General features: G+C 47.1%; 1 protein-coding gene across 1 annotated transcript in view; it reads left to right on the top strand.

Moving 5' to 3' along the window:
• The window catches only part of csmd3b (CUB and Sushi multiple domains 3b), a 407,622-nt gene that overhangs the window by 210,095 nt on the left and 175,027 nt on the right, over positions 1-22,500 (top strand). The window contains exons 11-14 of the mRNA XM_062530145.1: positions 10,862-10,965; positions 11,413-11,525; positions 19,094-19,282; positions 20,961-21,287. Of these exons, the coding sequence (XP_062386129.1) occupies positions 10,862-10,965; positions 11,413-11,525; positions 19,094-19,282; positions 20,961-21,287 (733 nt within the window). The remainder of the gene's footprint in view (positions 1-10,861; positions 10,966-11,412; positions 11,526-19,093; positions 19,283-20,960; positions 21,288-22,500) is intronic.

Genomic DNA, 22,500 nt, shown 5'->3' with positions numbered 1-22,500 from the left:
TTTTCATCTGGTGTTCACGCTATATGCCCTGAAGGAGAGCTAAGGGTATAACTCAGTGCTAACACATGCACCGTGTTGCTCTGCATATAAACAGGCAAATACTCTCTGCTTGGGAGCATCGATAAGCCCCAAAAAATTTACTCTACTAACGACTCCTTCCAAAAAAACACATTAAACTCCCCCGAAACACATTTGGGTGGGTGTTGGGTGGCTTTCAAAGCTGCGGGAAAAAAGAGAAGCGAAACGGATTGATGAAATATTTTTTGGATGGCCTCCAGCCCGTTCCTCCCCCTCCCCCTGAGGACCCATCCGGCTCCCAGCTGCACTCGCTCCAGAGAGCCGCCCTCTTCGGGCAGGGCCTAGGGCCAGGAGAGGAGAGGAGAGGAGAGGAGAGGGAGCACAGGCTGGGCTGGGCTGGCCCGTTACCGCGGCTACTGCTGCTGCTACGGGTCCATGGAGACCCTCATCTGTATTCCGGCGGCACGTCTCTCGGCTCCTCTCCCAGGGTCAGTGTCGTCGCTGGTGCAGAGCGAACGTGCGTCAGCTCTTTGGCCAGCCACTGCCTCCTGGCCTTCCTGCGTGATCCTGACCAATCTCCTCTTCTTCTTCCTCCTCCTCTTCCTCCTCCTCCCTTTTTCTCCCCTTTTTTCCTTCCTTCGCCGTCCTTCTCCACCGTCAGCACGCTGGCCTCAAGGCCCTTCGCCCGCGACGGCCGTGGACTTTTACGGTCCGCCTTGAGGGGGTTTGTTAGTTAGAGTAGTTATATAGGTGGGCTGTGTCCTCTTTTATTTGTGGTTGTTCCTGCCTTTATAGCTGCACTTCAGCTCACGCCACGCAGGCTTTTTTTTATGCGCTCACTGTAAAAACAGACGCAGTAAAATCACATGTAGCTTGGCGTGAGCGCGAGTATGCTCTGTGTATGTGGGCCACTGTGGAAATAACAAAAACAATAAACAAGTGAGAGGAAAACAGAAGGGAAAGCCGAGAGGGAAAAGAGGATGCAGGGAAGAAAAGGGCATATGTGAGTATAAAGAAAATGCCCCCTGATTGACCTGGAGAGTGGCCCGTGCCACCCAGACTGATGTAACCGCCGGTCATTTCTGTAATGTGAGTCCAGCCGGGGACCTCTTCATCTCTGTCTGGCGAGCAGTGGAGCTCATAATTGATTTTGGGTTGATTTGAGCCATTGAAACAGCTAATATGTCCCTGAATTACTGTCCAAGCAAGAGAAAAGGGGATGTGTGCAGAAAGAGAGATAGAGAAAGAGAGATGAGAAGAGGAGAGAGAAAGAGAGAGTGGATTCAATGGACTCCGCCCCATCACAAATCCAAGGACTCGCCTTCTAAGTTTCTCGTTTGCGTTCGGCTACAGTGGCGGCGCTCCTGCTTGTCCACCCACCCGCTTCGCGGCGCCATAAATTAGGACAACAAACCAATTTCTTCTTCCAGTCAGTGTCTTCCATTGACCTTCTCTGCACCTGTCTGCGCCACTGTCCATAAAGAAGTTTTATACCCCGTGTAGCGACGCGGCCTCCACGTGCCGCCCTCCACAGGTAGTAGCCCCTAGGCGGTTGCGTGCGATTCCCTTTGGCCTCCCAGATGCACCGGGGTGTTACCACCGAGAGAGGTTGATTAAACGTCCACCCCTTCCACCCCACCCCTTCCACCTCGCGTGTCCCTCATGCGAATCAAATTTGAGGGCAGCAGAGAAGGCCTTCAAGGCTGGAGCTCCCCTGCCATAGCCCTTTTTTTTTCTCTTTATTCCCCCCACAGTTTTCAGGCTGAAACATCTGAATGTTCAGAAAGCCGTTATGAAATTGTCTGGACATATTCCCATTTGGTGATAGATGGGGAGTAGCAAGAAAGCCTTGTGGGTCATGAGTTTTTTTTTAGTGTCTATTTTTTTCAACATCTCTTTTTCTAGTTGTTGTCATTTGTTGGGAATGAAGAGGTGGGGGGGGGGCTATAGAACTGGCATTTGCCCAATTTGGAACCTCTGATGCTTCTCCAAGAGAGTCCTACTTCTCTATTTGTCCTGAAGCCTTGGAGTGGGGAGTTTTTGTTTTTTTGTCTCGCAATAAGTCAAAACTTGTTTTGATGTCCCCTTCAGAAGCAAGAGAAATTTCTTTGACAAATGCTACAAGAGCACTTATTTGGCCCGCGTGCACTAAATTTGCTAAGATGTCAAAGTCTCGACAAAAACACAGTTGCGGCATACCCTGAACTGTGAAGTGACCTTCCGATTTCTTTTTCAGTCTGCAGCCCTTGAGTTGTCTTCTACGACTTGACACGTAGCCACAATTAAAACGGGCTATATATTTCTATTCATTACGACTCCGCACTTTGCTCAACGTGTCCCACAGTGGGGGTTGTCATAGTAACTCCACGATCTGCACCTGCATACATATGAAACATTTCATAACATTGCACTTATGTTTTTTTCTTCCTTTCAAAGCCAGTAGCACTGTCTTTGCCAATGACACCCATCACACCTATTCACAGTTTGGGCTAACAACGTGACCTTACGGCAATTAGAGCTGTCGAATATCAGCTAGTAAATACAAGAAGATGAAAGAAACCCTTTTTGTAGATGAAAGAGAAGCGGCGGTTTGAGGTGAAAGAGAAAGCACGAAACCTGGACATGCATTTTCCATGGCACTCCATCTGCAGATGTGTTGAGCCCCAGGATATGAACTGCACTTTTTCCATCTTGTCTTGGTGTGCAGTAAACTGACTTTAAATGCTCTCAATTGGTGGGTCTTTGTTAGCCTTCTTTTTGTAAAAAGGCAATTTTGGAGAGAGCCCTCAATTTTACACAGTTAAGGAATGTCTGAGAGAAGGGGGGAGGGGAATGTGTGTGGCAAGAGTTAATTTCTGCCCTCTGTAAAAGGGGCACTTGAGGAGACCCGAAATGATTTTGTTAAAATGTAGCCTCTTCAAATTGCCCGATCACTATGCCCTCCTTGAAGTGAAAAATAGCTAATGGCGGCTTACTCCACAGAACATTATTGCTTCATTTATTTTTGGCAGACACAATTTTTAGAGCAGCAATTTATTTATATTGCACTCCTGTTTTAACCTTGGTGAGAGGGAGCTGCGGCATGTCAAGGCTTAATTCAATTTCCAAACATTAGTCCACTGCCTCTGCCACTCTCCCCTGACAAAGTGTGACGTCATTAGTAGAGATGCACTGTAGATGGCCATTCTAAAGCATTAAATGCCTTCTGATTTAGCTGTTTCCATGAATGGGTCCTTTCTATACACCAGCCAAATGAATGCTGTGGGAACTCAGTAAAATACGTGAATAAGTAAGTCAGTGCTCAAACAAATAAATAAGTAAGCATACTATCCATGAATAAATTGTGGATCCCATTCCAAAATAAGGACCCAGACTCAATTACTTTGTTTGTCGTCTGCTTATTCATCTATACGGAATGGCCTTCTTAGGTCCTGTGGCCATGAAGGACAAGCTTTAAGATGCACACCAGGCTCATTCCCGGTGGCCATCCCTCCTTAGCCCAGTGCACTCAACCTTTTGTCCATTGCCAATTTCTTCTGTGGCCTCCCTCATATGCGGGTGTTTAATGCAGTGGAGTGAATAGTCCTGCACAGACGCAGAAATGCCTTATCATGCAGAAACCCTAATGCCCCGTGCTCCCCTGGCCTATCTCTCTCTGGGTTATTAACCTCTGGTGAAACAGCTAAGGTCAGATTGTGAAAAAAAACACCACCCAATAACCGTGCAGATAACTGCTTTATTTTTCAAGTAGAATATACAGAAGGTTTTTTTATGTACTGTATGTTGCCCCACCAGCATAATGTGTGGTTTGGTTGAGACTAGACTGAGACCACTGGAATACTGATGCAGTGATGTGTTATGTGTAATCTAACATGTTCTAGCTAAATGAGAGGCGCACATGTCTAACTGAGGTAAGAGTAATGAATAATGTTTGGAACATATCAGAATCAGAATTTATTGCCAAGTATGTTTTCTCATACAAGGAATTTGCTTTGGTCTCAAGGTGCATGACAGTAGTTAAAATACATACAATTCAGTAAGACTATAAATATACAGCATGTTAGGACAAGACATAAGTCACAACAAAGTGTGGCTGTAAAGTCTCAGAGGGGGTCAAGGTAAGAGATTAAGAGTTAAGCCGCCTTCACATTGGCACAGTAGATACGGCTGCGAAACGGCCGGAAGTCATTCATTTCCTATGGAGATTCGCAGACCGCATGCGAATGGGTCCGAACAGTGCGGTGCGAAAAAAATCGGGTCCGTTGGTCATCCGCATGCGTTAAAAAAATTGAACTCGTACGACAGCAACGGACGGTTCCTATCCGAAGGAAGTTAGCGTTGCTATGGTACTGATAAACAAATTGAATATCTATCTTTTATAATGTCATATTACATGCTTTTAAACGATAAAGTTTAAAACAAAAGTCATCGAAAAGGAACGTGTATGATCCATAGTGGTGCACAAGCCCATCTTGTGAAAAATAAAATGAACGGTTGATGTAAAATAAATAATTATTTCCAAACGAAGTTTTTTGTCATGTCACTGTCTTATGGTGTCTTAACACTATTAGGGCAGTTAGACAATTAATTTAGAAATAAAATAGCACTATTGTACATTTTACTCCCAAACTCGAAAAGCCTCCGACACTTCCAACGGTCAAGTCCGACGTCCGACGGGGGAGCACTGCGAATTACGGAGTGCCAATGTGAAGGCGGCTTTAGTGTCAGTGACAATGGGGGACCCAGACTTTGTGGGTGAGACCAACTACATTCGGGAAGAAACTCGGGAAGATTGTGCCATGAGGTTTTGGTCCTGATGGAGTGTAGCCTCCTGCCAGAGGGGAGTGGCTCAAAGATATTGTGTCCAGGGTGGGTGGGGTCAGCTACAATCCTATACCTGCCCACCCAGGGGGTCAGGATTTGACTGATTAGCTTTGCCGATTAGCAAGGCACTTCCTTGTCACCATTTTCCAGAAATACATCATGTCCGGTGCCGTTCCCATAGTTTTCCTCATGCTGATTGGTGGCTGTTCCACTCTCAGCTCATGCACGAGCTTATGTGGGCACGAGCTCTCCTTCTGTACCTTACGTCAATTGGCTAAGTAAAACAGCACCGGAAACAAGCTCCTTAAAACGCCATGTTGAAGCCTGAAAAAATCGTTCAATTTTGGCAATTTTCACTAGCCTAGCATTCCCATTGAAATGAATGGGGGCGGGACTTGTTCACTTTCTCCAGTTCTTATAATACCTCCATGCGTGGAGCCATGCAGGTCATGGAGGGATGGCAGACAGCAGCCAATCACCCTCTCAGCAGAGCCAATGATAAGCTGCAGTCTGCGCTTGTCCAGAGGCTTGGCAGAGGTTGCAGTATACAGCACCAGATGGTGATGGAGGAGGTGGGGATGGACTCAATAGGTGCTTCTCAACATGCCTCCTCAATGCTCGATCCTCGAGGAGCGTTCCCACTGATCTATAACTAACACTGGATAGACTATCCCATTGTTTTCGCCCCATCATTCTTTATGTAGATCAGTGAGGATCGAAGCCCGAGGAGCGAGGGAGATTGTATAAAAGCCCAAATGAGAGGCACCCAATGATGGAAGTGTAGAAGAGCACCATCATTGGCTTCGGCAGGTTGTGTTTCTTCAGCTGTGGCAGGAAGTACATCATCTGCTGTGCCTTTTTGGTAAGGGTGCTGGTGTTCGGCTCCCTCTTGAGGTCTGGGGTGGTTATGATGCCCTGGAAGCTAAGGTGGGGCTGAGTTCCTCCTGAAGTCCACAAGCATCTCCACTCTCCTCCAGTGATGAGCCCACAGGGTGCTGTCATCCACAAACTTTAGGAGCTTGACTGACTGACGACTAGAGGTGAATGAGGCGAATTCATAGGGGGAGTAGAAAGGTTTACAATTGATGAAAAACGATTCCAGAATAGGACAACAATGCTGTAAAATCACTGTTAGTGTAAAAACAGTTACCTCCACTCTTCGTTTTGCCGGAGGACTCTTCAGAGTCATGGTCCACTCTGACCAGGTCGAAGCCAGCAAGCTGTAGTGCAGAGTCAAGTATTGTTACACATAGCCAGGTTTCCGTGACGCACACAACAGAGGATGAAGAAAAGTCTCTGAACTTTCCCACCAGTAACTGGAGTTTCCACTAGTTTGTTGCACAGTGAATGAACGTTATTCCGGTTAGCTGATCATGAGTGCCATGTTTCCGTCTCCCTCTCCTTCCCTGTCCATGCAGCGATGACTATAATGTCCAAAGTGACAGCGACTGAGGTGGTGGGAGTAGAGGATAAGTAATCGGGGATCGTAGCCCTAATATTAATGAGTCTACACTCAAAGCGATAGGTAGTACTCCATTACTGGATTGTTCTGAGAGTAGCCCCTAACGAAACTAGTACTTAGTGCTATCCTTGCCATACGGAGGGTATTGATTCCCAGTGTTGGGTAGATTAATCTATGTAAATGCAATGTTTGCCAGATGCCTTTTAGTGTGAACAGCTACATGCAGTTACAGGAGTACCTAAAGCTCGTTATTGCTTGCTCCTATGTTCACTGTAGCACTCCTCGGTTTTTTTTAAAGCTCATTTCCGTGCCTCTAGTTTTTTGCACAGTCAGTGGTCAGAAGTGGTGCCAAAAAAGCCATGCTTAATCAGACTGTCTCTACGCACTGGCGCAAGACCAACAGGACACTCTGACAATGCACGGTGGCAGTGACATTCTCCAGTTTAGGAGATCTGGCCCGTGTCACATATCCGCGCTCATGTTTTCCGCCCCCCGGTGTCAACCTGACACTGTGGTAGAGTGAATTGTACACAGAACGAAGATAGTATGTGGATGCATGTTGGAACAGTTAATTACAAGTGTCCCTTGTAATCCTCTTATCTGATTGATAGTGCGGCGGGATTGCCCTGCCTCATGCATTACACTCGACATGATTGTCTCCGACGCTGTGCGATTACGTGCACCTGCTCAGTGGGGTTTGCGCTGGTGATCGCCGCGGCCCGATAAGCCAATCGGCCGCCATAAAGAGCGGCTCAGCGGCGGCTGATTGGCAGATCAAAGTTGGCCGACGATGGCGCTCGAGGGAGGGCGGGTTTTCCTTGTGCTTTCTTGTTTATTCAATTTAGAAGGCACTAATCTAATGACGTCCCAGGGTGTTCACTTACAAGCAGATGTGCTTGACTGTTTTGATGTGAACAAGAAATTTGAATATTGAATCTTTCTCGGCTCGCAAAAAAAAAGAGAAAAACTTTGGCAATCCCTCTTGTGCATCCAGATTGGAGATTGCATAGAATATTCTGAAGCAACTGCCCGATCAAAGCCAGACCGATTTCGAAGAACGAAGGACTTTTCCCCAAACGATCCTAACTAAAACTGTGGGTTGTTGATTATCGAAGGAAATTATTCCAGATCACCAGTTTCCTATGCCTCTGGAGGCCCTGTGGAGAACGTTTGAGGCAAACTGTTTGAAAGTCTGAATCTAACTCTGAATATCCACAATGACGTGATTTTTTTTTCTCTCTATTTTTTTGGATGGTGGTGAGGCTTCTAGATGGGACAGAATCCTCTGGCACTGTTTTTTTATGACACAACTGTAATTTGACAGACGTGTCTTGACAAACTGACAAATAGCTGTGGAGTTGAAATAAATCTACCCAAGCACAACTGCAATCAGGGTAAATACCATGCTGTTGAAACCTGAGTAACAAAAGGCTGAGACCCAATCTGACAGATAGAATGTCATCTTTAAAATTCACATACTCTTTTTGACAAATAAAGAACCATCTTTAATTCTCACATTTCAGGACTTGGTATTGATGGATTGTCCCATTGGTGACACAGAAGAAAACAACATTTATAGCGTTTTTGAAAAAGTAATTTTCTCGAGCAAAAACGGTCAGTAAATACCTCCAACATCTCGAGTGCACTTGCTGACTGACCCCGCTGTGAGCTTATTTCCAAATTGTAGTCATCTCCAGAGCCATTGATGTTGCCCGTGGTGTAATTCTGCACCTGAGGATCGTGCTTGGCTCTTCAGATTGTGTGTTTGTGCTCGCGCGGGTAATGAGAGCCATTTCTCCCAGCTCTTGTTTGGCTCGCTGGTCGAGTGTGTGGCGTGAGGAGGGTGTTGGGTGAGGGTGAGAGGACCCTTCTCCCTCCTCTGACCCAGTAAGTCCACACCTGGCTGATGGGAAGGGGCTGATGAGAGGGCCGGAAGCCTGCTGCCGTCGGTGATCCCTAATCTTTGGGGACAAATGGTCACGCAGAGCAGCCAGGGAAAGCACCTGGGCCTGATTAAACTGGGGAGGGGATCACACATGTACGCACAGTCACACACACACACACACACACACACACACACACACACTCGAAGGCACACACACACACACACACACAGATTCACAATAGCACACACACACACACACACAGATTCACAATAGCACACACAACACACACACACACACACACACACACACTCACTCACACACTCACACACACACACACGCACACACACACACACACACACACACACACACACACACACACACACTCGAAGGCACACACACACACACACACACAGATTCACAATAGCACACACACACACACACACAGATTCACAATAGCACACACAACACACACACACACACACACACACACACACACACACTCACTCACACACTCACACGCACACGCACACACACACACACACACACACACACACACACACACACACACACACACACACACACACACACACACACACACACACACACACACACACACACACACACACACACACACACACACACACAAGATCCTGCCTCATCAGGCAGCTGGCTCCGCGGTGGCCCCACTGGAGTACTGGAGGACCCTTCAGACCCTCTCAGGCTTCCTCTCGCGAGGTGTGGGTGCCGTGCCTCTCCCTTCCAGGCTTGTTTCCAGACCCCAAATGCTCTCATCCAGCACGGAGTGGTGTGCACATTATTCTGACAAATAATCATGTGTTGTTGGTGAGACTGCACGTAGCAAACAGGCATGCCACCCACGGTGTGGGTGCCTTTTTGCGGTAAAAAAACAGAAAACATGCTGGCCCCCTTGCCCAATCTCTGTCCCACCCACAGAGACCTGTCCTGGTGCCGCAGTGCACTGTTGCAGTGATGGAGGACTCCATAAAGAGGGCTGTTTCTGCCACAGCTAAACCACAGGATTTTTACATAAAGGCCCATTCAGAAGGTCCGCCTGCCCATTCGCATGAAATAGATTTGTCTGTTAGACAAAGAGAAAGAGAGAGAGAGAGAGCAAGGGAAACGAGGGAGGGAGAAGGAGAGAGAGGGAGAGAAAGAATGAGAGAGTGTGGTCCTTGTTTGCTCGCCCATGTCATTCCTCACAAGATTTCGCCTTTTCATTGCGGGGGTAATAATTCTGTTATATTGGCTCATTACTTTGCCATTCAATACTGTGCTCCATTGCCGTAATCATTGCACAACAGCAAGTCTCACTCAGTGGCCAGCGCAGAGCCGAGGCGGTGCAGTGAGGAGCGCGACGCCGTCCGTCCGCACGCTCGCTCGCTCGCACGCAGGTGAGCGCTGTTGTACTTCCCTCTCGCCACAGCAAGGGGGCAGAGTTGAGCGCGCTTGTTTCTTTTCTTTTTTTCCCTCCTTTTTTTCCCTCCATCCCCCCCCCCGCCTTTTCCCTTCGCGATATCGATATTTCTAAATGGAGCTCTCTGTTGCCCTGTGCACAGCAACCTGGAGAGTGCTGTTGGAACATCAATCATCTTCCAAAGCAGCTTGCATTACAAGAGAGACACCCGCGCCCAGCCAGCCCCTTAGCCGCCGCGCCGAGCAGAACCACGCCAGCGCCACACAACATCGACACCGCACCGCAGAGCCCGTCGTCATGGCAACTAATTCTCTCCCCCGTGCGCCTTAATGGGTTAATAAGGACGGGGAGCTCATAGGGCCCCAGCCTCCTTGCGCTGCACAATGCTCACCATAGCTCCGGCACGGACAATAACGTCTCTATTATCGCGCCGCTTTCCGGATTAACTAGATTTGTATTAATGTATTGACTGCGCAGTGCGTAATTAGAGTAATTAGGCAGAAGAAGGATATTTTTTCCCCCCCGTTTTTGCCATATGGAGTGGAACCCCCTCTGGATTTGCAACACGGAGATGCAGCGGGGGAGTGGAAATCATATAAGACAGGCTGATGTCCTGAGGGACCGTGTGGAGAAATAAGAAAATGTCTTCCCTGCCGTTTAATTACAGAGAGACCGCCTTTCATTGTACACAGCACGCCGATTGCCGTCCTCTCCGATTACTGTCCTTGTTTTGATCGTAACATCAAGAGTAATGACTATGAGTGTCCCATGAAGAAGTGTCTGACGAACACGTGAGACTTCCCTTAAAGGAAGCCCAGCTTTGGAACTGTTTGAGCTTCACGTTGATAAGTATTTGAGACACCGTCTACCATCTGTCTTTGTGATGCTGTTACACTTCTGTAAATAGTTGTTCAAAGACTAATACACCTTTCTGACAGCCGGTCTCTCAAAAGAAGGACAACAGCAGCGTGTCATGAATTGCTTATACTTTTCCCGAAAATAATAGAACAGAAGTGAAAGAAAGAAATCAAAGAATCACTCAGATCTGACAGAATTGATTTGTTGCAATCTCCACCTCTCCACCTTTTTTTGCTGAACGCAGCTGTTTTTTGGTGGTCTCCCCCCCCCCCCCCCCATTTTTGTTAGCTGGCAGGAATCAATTATGCAAGAGCCATAAAACCTAATTCAGGTCCATTTGACACTGCGCTTCCTGCAATGCTTCATTTCTCGCGACAGGTAATACAGATTAACTTTGAGGAGTTTGACCTGGAGATTGCCTACGACACGCTAACCATCGGCGATGGAGGGGAAGTTGGTGACCCGGCCACGGTGCTGCAAGTGTGAGTGCCCGCCGTGTTTGTCTGCACCCGTTCACCCCTCCCGACCTCCAAGGGATTGATGCTGACGTGTAATGCCACAGCATCTTGTTATTGGGAAGATAATTAATAACAATTAACAATTAACTAAACACAATTAGTCATTAAAGCTACTGTTGTGCATTTATGTCTGTGGCATGCATTTTTAGCTGTGTATTTTCTAATTTGTCATCTAATACAGTATATCACAGCCCCCCTTGTAACTAAATATGACTCATAAGCAAAGTGAATTTTTAAATATTCAACTTCCAGTAGTCACAAAATTATAGACCTGTATATATTTCTATGTGGATACCACTCCATATGATTCATCACAGTCACTCATTGAACAAGCACCAAAGGCAGTAAGCATGTGCTTTTGAGTTATGTTGAAGGCTGGGTGCCCGTGATCACTCTGGTTTCCCCCTGCAGACTGACCGGCAGCTTCGTTCCTGACCTCATAGTCAGCATGACCCACCAGATGTGGCTGCACCTCCAGTCGGACGAGAGTGTGGGATCCATCGGCTTCAAGATCAACTACAAAGGTAAGGGACCTCTGAGCCTCTGTTGCCGTACTACACACTGGTGAACCCTGCCAACACCCCCCTCCACACACACACACACACACACACACACACACACACACACACACACACACACACACACACACACACACACACACACACACACACACTCACACACACTCACACACACACACAAACACACACACACACACTTACACACACTCAGGACTACAGCACCTCGTGTGGAAAAGTAGGGAATGAGTTTTTTAAACCCTGGAGGCCTTGAGAGAGACAGCGGGCGAGATGAGAAATCGGCAGCCAAACAATCAGAAAGGCAGCAGACCAGGGGCAATTGAACCAACTTGTCAAACGGCTGATTCATTCCCTCCTTCATTCGCAGTGAGCGAACAAATGAACGAAGGCAAGACTCGGTCGTCAAACCACCACCCAACCCCACCGTCCCTCTTGAGCGCTCGCACACTCACACACACACACACACACACACACACACACACACACACACACACACACACACACACACACACACACACACACACACAGACCAGTGTACACACTACTGTCGAGGTCATGACTGTCTTTGACCTCAGGCTGATGTGAGGGGAAATGTCCGAACCTGAAGACACCTCAGGCTTCCCTTTAGCAGCGCCTGGCAACCACACTACACTTGAACAGGGAAGCAGAGCTGCACTGAGATGGCCAGCCTACTTAACCTAGCACCACATATGCCTCTCTCTCTCTCTCTCTCTCTCTCTCTCTCTCTCTCTCTCTCTCTCTCTCTCTCTCTCTCTCTCTCTCTCTCTCTCTCTCTCTCTCTCTCTCTCAAATTCAAATTCAAATTCAAAGGAGCTTTATTGGCATGACTCAAATAAGCAGTGTTGCCAAAGCTGACATATTACAAAACAAACAGATACAATATCTGTTTGGGGTGGAGTGAAAACAAATGAAACTTATAGGAACTATTTTTAAAATAGGTAAATGAAACTCTCTCTCTCTCTCTCGCACTCTTTCTCTTGCTCTCTCTACTTAACCTGCAGAGGATGGAGGAAGCCGCACATTCTTGTTCTGATTCCCAAATTTGATTAAACGACATTTCGGCTCGGAAGCCTTTTTCAAGTTACTTAACCTAGCACCACATATGCCTTTCTCTCTCTCTCTCTCTCTCTCTCTCTCTCTCTCTCTCTCTCTCTCTCTCTCTCTCTCTCTCTCTCTCTCTCTCTCTCTCTCTCTCTCTCTCTCTCTCTCTCTCTCTCTCTCTCTCTCTCTCTCTCTCTCTCTCTCTCGCGCACTCTTTCTCTTACTCTCCTTTTTTTCTACAAATGTAGCTTAAGGAAGTGCAAGCGCTCATCTTTCAAACATGAGTGCTGTGCGCGCTGGCGCTACAAGCTACAATTTCAGCGGCGGCCATATCTCTGATTATCTTCTTCCCTGCTCAAGGTTTTGTAATAAATTAGTGTCTGAGTGATAAACAGCATGCCATCCACTCTGATGAAGGTAAGTGACTTACAAATCAAGAGCGGTGTAGAGAGAGGGAGGAGATGGGAAAGAGTGAGAGGAAGAGGGGAATAGAGAGATAGAGAGAGAGAGGAGCGGTACAGTGGGAGAGCAAATTCTTTTGAGTGCAAACCCTGCAAAGTAAAGACTAAATAGATTACTATAATATCTCTGGGAGCGACGGGCGGTGGGGGAGGAGAGAGAGAGAGAGAGAGAGGGATAGAGAGAGGGAGGGAGGGAGAGAGAGAGAGATGAGAGAGAGATTTGAATTAGGCATCTCCCCACGATGGCAGCCATTGCCATCCATAACCTTAAATACCTTCCAGTGGAGGCTCATCAACAGTCATTTGAGAGAGGCTTTTTTTGTTGCTGCTTATACATCCATTTACTTAAGCTGGTGCGCTGGTGAAGGGGAAATAGCACAGGCTCCCCTCACGCCCCGTGTTTTCTGCTGACAAACCGGTTAGTCACACGTTTTACGCGAGTGTGTGTGTGTGTACACAGTAGCTGCACTCGAGCACTCGAGAGAAAAAATGTGAACATATTTTGTTCCAGTAGCTCATTCCACCTTACAGTGATTGCATGCAGACTATTCTTGTCACTTCAACTGAGGAGGAGGAGGAGAAGGAGGTGGTGGAGGAGGAGGAGGAGGAGGAGGAGGAGGAGGAGGAGGAAAGGTCTCAAGTCTAGTGACATGCGTTTGCAGATCCGTTCCACTGTGTGCCCTGCAGTGCTTTAGTCCAATTAGTCATCTTATTCCCCACTATCCATTTACTACATTGATGAAAAAAACACTGTGCCCTTTAAGGGTTGTATTCAAAGACAGTAGTTTTGACTTCTTATGCTGGTGGTGTGACATTCTCTCTTGAGCTCTTTTTTTTCTTTTTTTTTGGTGGGGGGGGGGTTTCTCTTATTCTAACTGCAGATGATTTAATATCAGTTAATTGTCTACAAACTTTAATTTTGTACAAAATTGTATTGTTCCATGACCCCCCGATCCCCACCACCTGCACCAGAAGACCAAACTGGACGAAGAAGAGAACTACTTTGGCATTCTCTCAGCAAACTTTCTTTCACTCGCTCATGATTAGGATCCCAGTGAAATGCAGCACAACACTGAACTACCAGTCTACAGCCTTTTGTATTTCACACGAAGGGATGTGTTACACCATGAATCCCTGATCCCAGTTGGCTCTGGCAGAAAACAGCATGGGCACACCACAGAGTACAAACTGCACAAACTGCACTGTGTACAGTATACCAAACAATTCATAACACAGACCGTTTCTGTTTCAACTAGGAGACATTTATTGCTATTTATTTACCATATAGAAACACAGTACATATAGACAAGTCCATCTAAAAACCTGATGGCCATATTGCATGTACAAGCTGAAGTATTGTAATCTGTCTTCAGTATGGGTATAGAAATCCGTTTTCATGATCTGTTTTCAGCGTTATTGCAATATACACAGTCTGCTGCAGTATCATCTTGAGTGAACAGAACATCCTCGTGAAATGTCTGCCTCAATATATCAGGAAGCTTTACAAACACTGCAAGTGTACAACAGAGATGATATCACAAAGGCACTTTAGTAAATGAGATGCTGGGGTACACATATGCAGATGCATGCACGCTGTCACACACATACACACACTCATTCACACACACACACACACACACACACACACACACACACGAGAAGCAGATAAATAAGCAAATGCAGACATGCAGATTCACCCATGCTGAGAGACACAGGAACACAGTTACATGTGTGCACACACACACACACACACACACACACCTCTAGTCACATCTGTACACATGCACACGCACAGGAACACCCAGAGACGAATAGAGGCAGACACATGCAGATGCACACACACTGAGAGACAAATGAACACAGCGGACACTCAAACACACACACACACACACACACACACACACACACTTGTAGAGGGGGGATTTGTTTCTCTCCCTCTTTCTGTCCTGCTTGGTTGGAATGGCCTAATAGGTTATTTCAGCTCTTGAGCAGACTGCAGCCGGTGTGCTGTGCACGGCGCCTGAAGAATACTTGAGAAATGAATCAATTGGATGGCTGCAGGCTAAAGATGATATTACTGAGTTTCATGGTAGAAGCGATCTGCCACACCAGGGACAAAACAGCAGGCTATTGTGAATATAAATCAGTCTGCAAAATCAGTCACTTGTGTGTGGGCCTGTGTGTGTGTGTGTGTGTGAGAGAGAGAGAGAGAGAGAGAGACAGTGAGAGAGAGAGAGAGAGAGAGAGACAGAGAGAAGTAGGGAAATGAAGGCTAGGTGTGGTGCTGTGGCAGCATGCACTCCATTGGTCACACCTGAAAAGTTCACTAAAGATATTTGCAGAGAACGGGTGGCTAAGCTGAGCTGTGTTTTGTGTCTCCCTGAAAGGCTGCTGACTATCCATCCTAATGCAGTTATTGGAAACAGCCAGCCTCATATACAGCCTATGCCCACTATGGATTGCATACAGTACATGACATTACTGTACATGCAAGACGGAGCATGATGTTGGCAAACATGATGCGTGGTTTTATGTTGAGATATTTGCCCTTGTAGTGTGTGTTTGTGTGTGTGTGTGTGTGTGTGTGTGTGTGTGTGTGTGTGTGTATGTGTGAGCTATTCATCTGTGCATACACATTTGCATAGTCGTTAAGGGCAAAAATCTCCACGAGACAAAAAGAAAAAAAGACGGCTCACTCGTTCTTCCCATTTATAAATCACGATAAATGTGACTTGATCACTGTAGGTATCATGCCGACACCATATTTCAAATGTTCCCAACGAGCTAATCTCGCAGTCATTTGAACATGAAAGATGAGTCTGGTTTAGTGGTCAGATTCCAGGTTCCCATTAGCCGGGCGTTTACGGCGATATCTTTTTGTCCTTTCGCTCGGCCGATTCATCTCCTGTCAGCGCTTTACACCCGGGACCGGCTTTTACATCGCTGTGACATAATGGCATATTTTATTTGACAATTCTAGCTGAAGGTCGTTTTTCTCACTAGTTCCGGTCAGGTCAGGCTGCTAGGAGATACGATGGCACTGAGATCAGCAGTGGCAAGGGCACGGGGAAAAGTTATGTTTGATTTGGGTTTTGGTGATGTTATTAAATTAGCTCAATTATTTTGACACGTTATTAAATTTGCTGGAAATTGAGCTGGAGGGCCTCGGTGTTCCTTGAAACGGTTAAACTCACAATGCAGCAGGATGGTGCTTTTTGATGAAAAATCACAGAAGTGAATAAAAAAGAAGACTCTTTATGTGAAATACTTCATATAAATAATATAACATGTCATAATCGACTTACTTTGAATGTTGGTGTATGCACTACAACACACACCACATCTTCTTTAACGCATATTCAGTACGCTTTCATGTGCTTGATAGAAAGCACTCACAGCTAGTCCCTGCATCTCAAAGATGCTCCTGTTTTATACCGTGATCTCAGCCTGCAGTAAGTGCGGCGCGCTGCGTTTGATTCATGAAGCGCTTGTAGCGGCAGGCGAGTGAACCCTCTAACGTCCACATGCAACGGGCGCGCCGTAACTCACTCTCTTCGCCGCGCTGCCAAACCCCAGAGGAAAGTCGGGCCTTGACGCCTTTAGTACCTTCAGAGGCCATTAGTGGGGTATGTAGATCTCTGATGAGGTCGCAAACTTAATATGCATTTTATGAGGCGAGATGACAGCTACGGCAAGCCCCAAGGGTCATTAATGAGTTGCCTAGCGCGCCTCTCCATTCAAGCTGTGCACGTGCGACGGGCAATTTCAGTTTTCCCTCCATAAGCAGAATATTATTCGTCGTTTTCATATCAGTGGTGGTGGTGGTGGAGTATCTACTTATCTTGTCTTGATTGCTGTTCCATGGGAAAATGGTGCTTGAGCTCTTCGCTGTGGTGCGTGGCAGCGCGACGAGTGGAGGATGTCTTTGAAAGGCCACGCGTCGCTCGCGTCTCAGCGTGCCGTGCAAATGAGCAGCCGTGCTCGATGTGGTGCGCAAAGACTTCTGAGTACTTCTTTTAAGAATCCTGTGTTTAATTGACTTGCCCATTCCACTGTCTGTAGTCGGGCTGTGGCAATGGTTTTGATACATAAAGTTCTTCTTCTTTTCGTTTGGATTTGGGGCAACTTCATACCAACGCTACCTATCGTATCTGATTGGCTGCAAATCATTAGGAGAAGCTCAGTTTATGGGTAATGAGGGCCGTCTTCAGAAGGAGAGTGTTCCACATTAGAGATGGATCAAGAATATCAAAACACACACACACACACACACACACACACACACACACACAAAAACACATGCATGCACACACACACGCACACACACACACACACACACACACACACACATACACGCACACACACACTCGTACACACACGTCTGACCCAGTTTGCATTTGCATGCTCACTGATTACGACCGGTTTTTAGAGACAATTTATAGATCAGATGTCGCACGGATGTCTTTTTATATCATACGCCAAAGCTGTGTAGACATGCAGGCGTTCTAAACAGTCGGAAAAACGCACGCCTTCCTTGGGCCGTAATCTCTCCATTGTGGCGGCGCCCGCTTCCGCTGTAGTCGAAACTATGCCAGGCAACACAATAGCTTCTCAGAGCCGAGGTAGACCAATGGCGGCACAACTGAATTGTTCAGGCAGTCACAGCAGCCCTGCTTTTATCCGACTCCCCATGGGCTAGCGCTTCACAAACCTACACTTTTTAATGTGCCATTGTCCTGCATTATTCGCATGCCGGCCCCTCTCCAAAGCAGTTGCTGCTCTCCTAGCCCCCCACCCCCCCTTTAATGCCGTAAAGTACAAAGCTGTAAACATATCCTACCCTCTCTCATGCACACACACACACACACACACACACACACACACACACACACACACACACACACACACACACACACACACACACACACGCACACACACGCACACACACACACACACACACACACATTCACACTCACAGGCATACTTCCCTTATCCCCTACACACACACACACTCACACACACACTCACAGTCACACACACACTCACTCTCGCACACACACACACACTCACACACTCACACTCACACTCACACACTCTCACACACACTGGATTGAGCGGCGAGGTGCCACGCTGTGGGGACCCATAAAGAGAGTGTCATGTCTGAAATTAATGCAATATATCACGCTTCCGCAAGCGGCTTCCATTACACCTGCGACCAGAATCCCGCCCAGCATGCGCCTACATTGATTCTGCTCTAAATATAATTTAGTGGAGTTTTTCTTGGCCCCCTCCTCAGCCCCCCCCCCCCCCCCCTTCTCCTCCATCCCCCCCCCCACTACTGTTCCTGTGCCTCCACCAGTCTCGTCTCATAAGGGGTCAGGGTTCAGCTCCGACCGGCTGCTTCCGTTGTATCAGGAAGATGTATGGTCGCTCCTGGGGTCTTCTCCAACCTGGCCCCCAGTGGGCTCCAGCCAAGCGAGGCAGCTGGGGATACGGCACTTCCCAGGGCTACATGACCCCACTTGAGGCTTCTCCAGGGCTTTCTGTGTGTGTGAGTGTGTGTGTGTGTGTGTTTGTGTGTGTGTGTGTGTGTGTGTTTGTGTCTCTCGGGGTAATGCATGAGACCTTGTGTAGGGTACAAGGTACCCAATTCAACCCCATCTCCTTCTCCGATTGGACTATGCTTATCAGAGCATGGCTGCCCAGCAGGGCCTTTGGCGTTGTTCTGGATTTATCTCCTCCCATATCCACGCTAGACTGTCAGGCATAAGCATGAAGTATGATGGCCCATTGGTAGTGTCATCACATTTTCTGGTGTTTGCCTCAACAACACATTCCCAAGCAAGAAAGAGAATTCTAGATATTACGCTTGCAAGTACGTGTCTTTGTATTTTTTGTGTGTGTGCGTTTTTTTATCTATTTATTTATATATATTTCCTCTCTCCTGGCCTACATACTGTGCCACGCTTTGAGTTTCTTTGTGGAGAGATCGCCATGCGGCTCTGTTAAGCCTCTGTCCTCCTCCCTCCACAGAAATCGACAAGGAGAGCTGTGGGGATCCAGGGACGCCTTTGTACGGCATTCGGGACCGGGAGGGAGACGGCTTCTCCAACGGGAACGTGCTCCGCTTCGAGTGCCAGTTTGGCTTCGAGCTGATTGGTGAGAGGACCATCTCCTGCCAGGACAACAACCAGTGGTCTGCCAACGTCCCCATGTGCATCTGTAAGTTTTCCATGCTGTTGCCACAAATCCGTTGTTCATTTCTCGTGTGACAGAAAGTGCACAAACGATCGGATGTACACTGTTAGGTTTAGGGGCGGTATTGCAGAAATCTGTCCTTGCTTTAACAGTGGTTATTCCTCAACATTAAGACTTATTTTTGGCAAGGACAAAAAAATGGTTCCTCCCACCCTCTCTGTCTACCCATCCCTTTGTAATAAGCAGAGACTTCATATAATTCTGTTTCACACAAAATGTCATTGATGTTCCACCATATCCCCTTACATAGAGACATGGAGTCTTATTTAATTCCCCTCACAGACATATTTGCTAGTGTTCAAGCTATGGCCTGATGTAATGTCTCACATTCTATAGAGCAATGTAGTCATGTTTCTTTATTTTTGGGGGGACATTGATATTTGCTCCCTCAGGCAGTTCTAAAAGTATTATAAACGTATTTGTCATTTGCGCCGACTAGAAAATGTCACGCAATACAATCACCTTTCCTTCAGCGGCACTAAGCTCGAGTCGTGTGTGCTGTAGAATTGCTTTTAAATTACTTCAGCTAATTTCCCTTTCTCCGAGAACACGACGGTTCAAAGAATGAGGCAGAAAGACAGACTCATAAAGCAGTGCAAGATCATTTGCTAGTGAATGAGTTTAAGACTATGTCAAACCCTCTAATGCCAAGATCATTCACCTGTGATCTACTGTTTTACCATATCTTTACATACTTTATAGAGTATATTATATGCTATAGACCCAGTCCTTTACTATTTGCCTGTACCCCCCCCCCCCTCACACACACACACACACACACCCCAACACCCCACCCCACCCAGTTTTATTTCAATAGAGACAGCACAGTCCCTATTTTTAGCTGTAGGTGTCTCTGGCATATGTGTGCATGAATATTTCATGGAGTGTGTGGTGGATCTAATTGCTTGCGGAGTGCGGCGGAGTCTTTCGGCTCCGCGGCGTGTTTTAAAAACGCACGGCTGATTAAGTCTCCTCATACATGCATCTATCACAGAAAATGCACACACTCATTTACACACTCGTTATGGCCATGCGTTTCATTTACGCCGTTGTTTATGCGTGAAAGCAATTAGCATGTCTGGTGTCGGGGTTGATGGTGTTGGATTGGAGCTGGTGGCAAGACAAGTGTGATGCCTAAAGTCTCCCATTTGAGTGTTGATTTGGTTTAGGTCCTCCCTTTTGCAATGGCATGCACTGTATGTATCTTACCGTGCTATTTCTCTCTGCAAATCTCTGTGACTCTGTCTCTGTCTCTTTCTCTCTCTCTCTTTCTCTCTCTTTCTGTCTCTCTCTCTCTCACACACACATACACATACACATGTATATGCGCATGCACATGCATATACATACACATACACATACACATGCACACAAATACACACACACATTTGCACACTCTTTCTCCCTCCCTCGCTCTCTCTCTCTCTCTATCTCTCTCACACACACACACACATACACATACACATACACATACACATGCATATATGCATGCACATGCATATACATACACATACACATACACATGCACACAAATACACACTCACATTTTCACACTCTTTCTCCCTCACCTCGCTATCTCTCTCTCTCTATCTCTCTCTCACACACACACACACACACACACACACACACTCCTCTCCGCCAGTCCCCTGCCTGTCCAACTTCACGGCCCCGATGGGGACAGTGCTGTCGCCGGACTACCCGGAGGGCTACGGCAAGAACCTCAACTGCGTGTGGCTCATCCTGTCGGAGCCCGGCAGCCGCATCCACCTGGCCTTCAACGACTTCGACCTGGAGGCGCCCTACGACTTCCTGACGGTGAAGGACGGCGAGTTCCTGGACTCGCCCGTCCTGGGGCGCTTCTCGGGCGCCGAGGTGTCCTCGCACCTGACCGGCAACACCAACATCCTCCGGCTGGAGTTCCAGGCCGACCACTCCATGTCCGGCCGAGGGTTCAACATCACCTACACCAGTAAGCGTCGCTTCGGCACACCCAGCGGTCATTTGTGTTGTGACTGTTATTACAGCTCCCAGTTGACCTGTGGCTAAGCCCCGCCTCCCATTGCTACCGTGCGAAACTCGGACAAACAAACCAGACATGATTAGAAATACATTATGGACAACGGCAGCTGACACTATATCATAGCAGGCTTTGAAGACGTTTTGGGCAATGAAGGATTAATTTCCTGCCGAAGCAATCAAAAGGGACTTAATTATGTTATGGAGGGGTATATTCCAAACTTTAAAATACATAGGCCTACAGAAGTTGACTTAAAGTAGCCTAGTGGAGGCGCTCCTAAGGCAGCGCTTAGCGACAGGTGAATTGATTTCCTGTACGTTTGCTTGTCCTATCTTTCAGTCTATAGCACCTTAGACCTTAGACTATCTAGAAATAGATGTAATTGTCCTGCTTTCTTTGTATTGTATAATGCTTTGTTTGCACAGAGGACCTTTCATATGCAAACAAACAAACACAAGCACAAACACAATACTTCGAAGCATCAGTCATACACTTGAAAACGTCTTCTTAATGTTGTTTTTCTTAGATAAAATATGGCTACGTGAAATGTCATGACGATCCATCAAGTCCTCAGACCGAGAGGAAGGGAAGGAAAAAACAGGCCACTAGTTTAGTGTACACATTAGGCACCAGTCATTAGGGGCCCTGCCAGCCTTGCCCTTTTCTCTGTACTCATTTATTTATTTGTACTGGAGCAACAGCCGGACTCCATGTTGTCTCTAAAGAGCTGTCAGGGGCGGCTGTGATTGAGTGCTGCTAAACGCGTATGCGCTCTGACAAGCGCCATGTCCTACTTGCAGACTCCCACTGTCACAACGCATCTGTCAGCGGACGAGGGCTTCGCCTGCCGCGCCTGCTGCGTCACTCACGTTTATAGGGTCCTGCACGCCACCGCCGAATGCCCCTCGATAGAAAAACACACACACACACACACACACACACTCACACAAATATATATATATATACATATACATACAGTATATACACAAATAGATGTACACACTCCTTTCCCCCTCTCGCAAACTTGTTGGAACCATCTGCTACTGGCTTTCCCACATCCTTTATAAAGGCTACACTAAACAGCTGGGGGGTCAGCAACACTAAGTAGCCTTACAAGCAACCTCTGGGATGACCACACCAACCTCGCCTCCCCACACTCCCTCAC

The sequence above is a fragment of the Sardina pilchardus genome, chromosome 24 (genome assembly GCF_963854185.1).
Source record: "Sardina pilchardus chromosome 24, fSarPil1.1, whole genome shotgun sequence".
NCBI classification, from domain to species: Eukaryota; Metazoa; Chordata; class Actinopteri; order Clupeiformes; family Clupeidae; genus Sardina; species Sardina pilchardus.
This window is presented reverse-complemented; position numbering and strand designations above follow the sequence as displayed.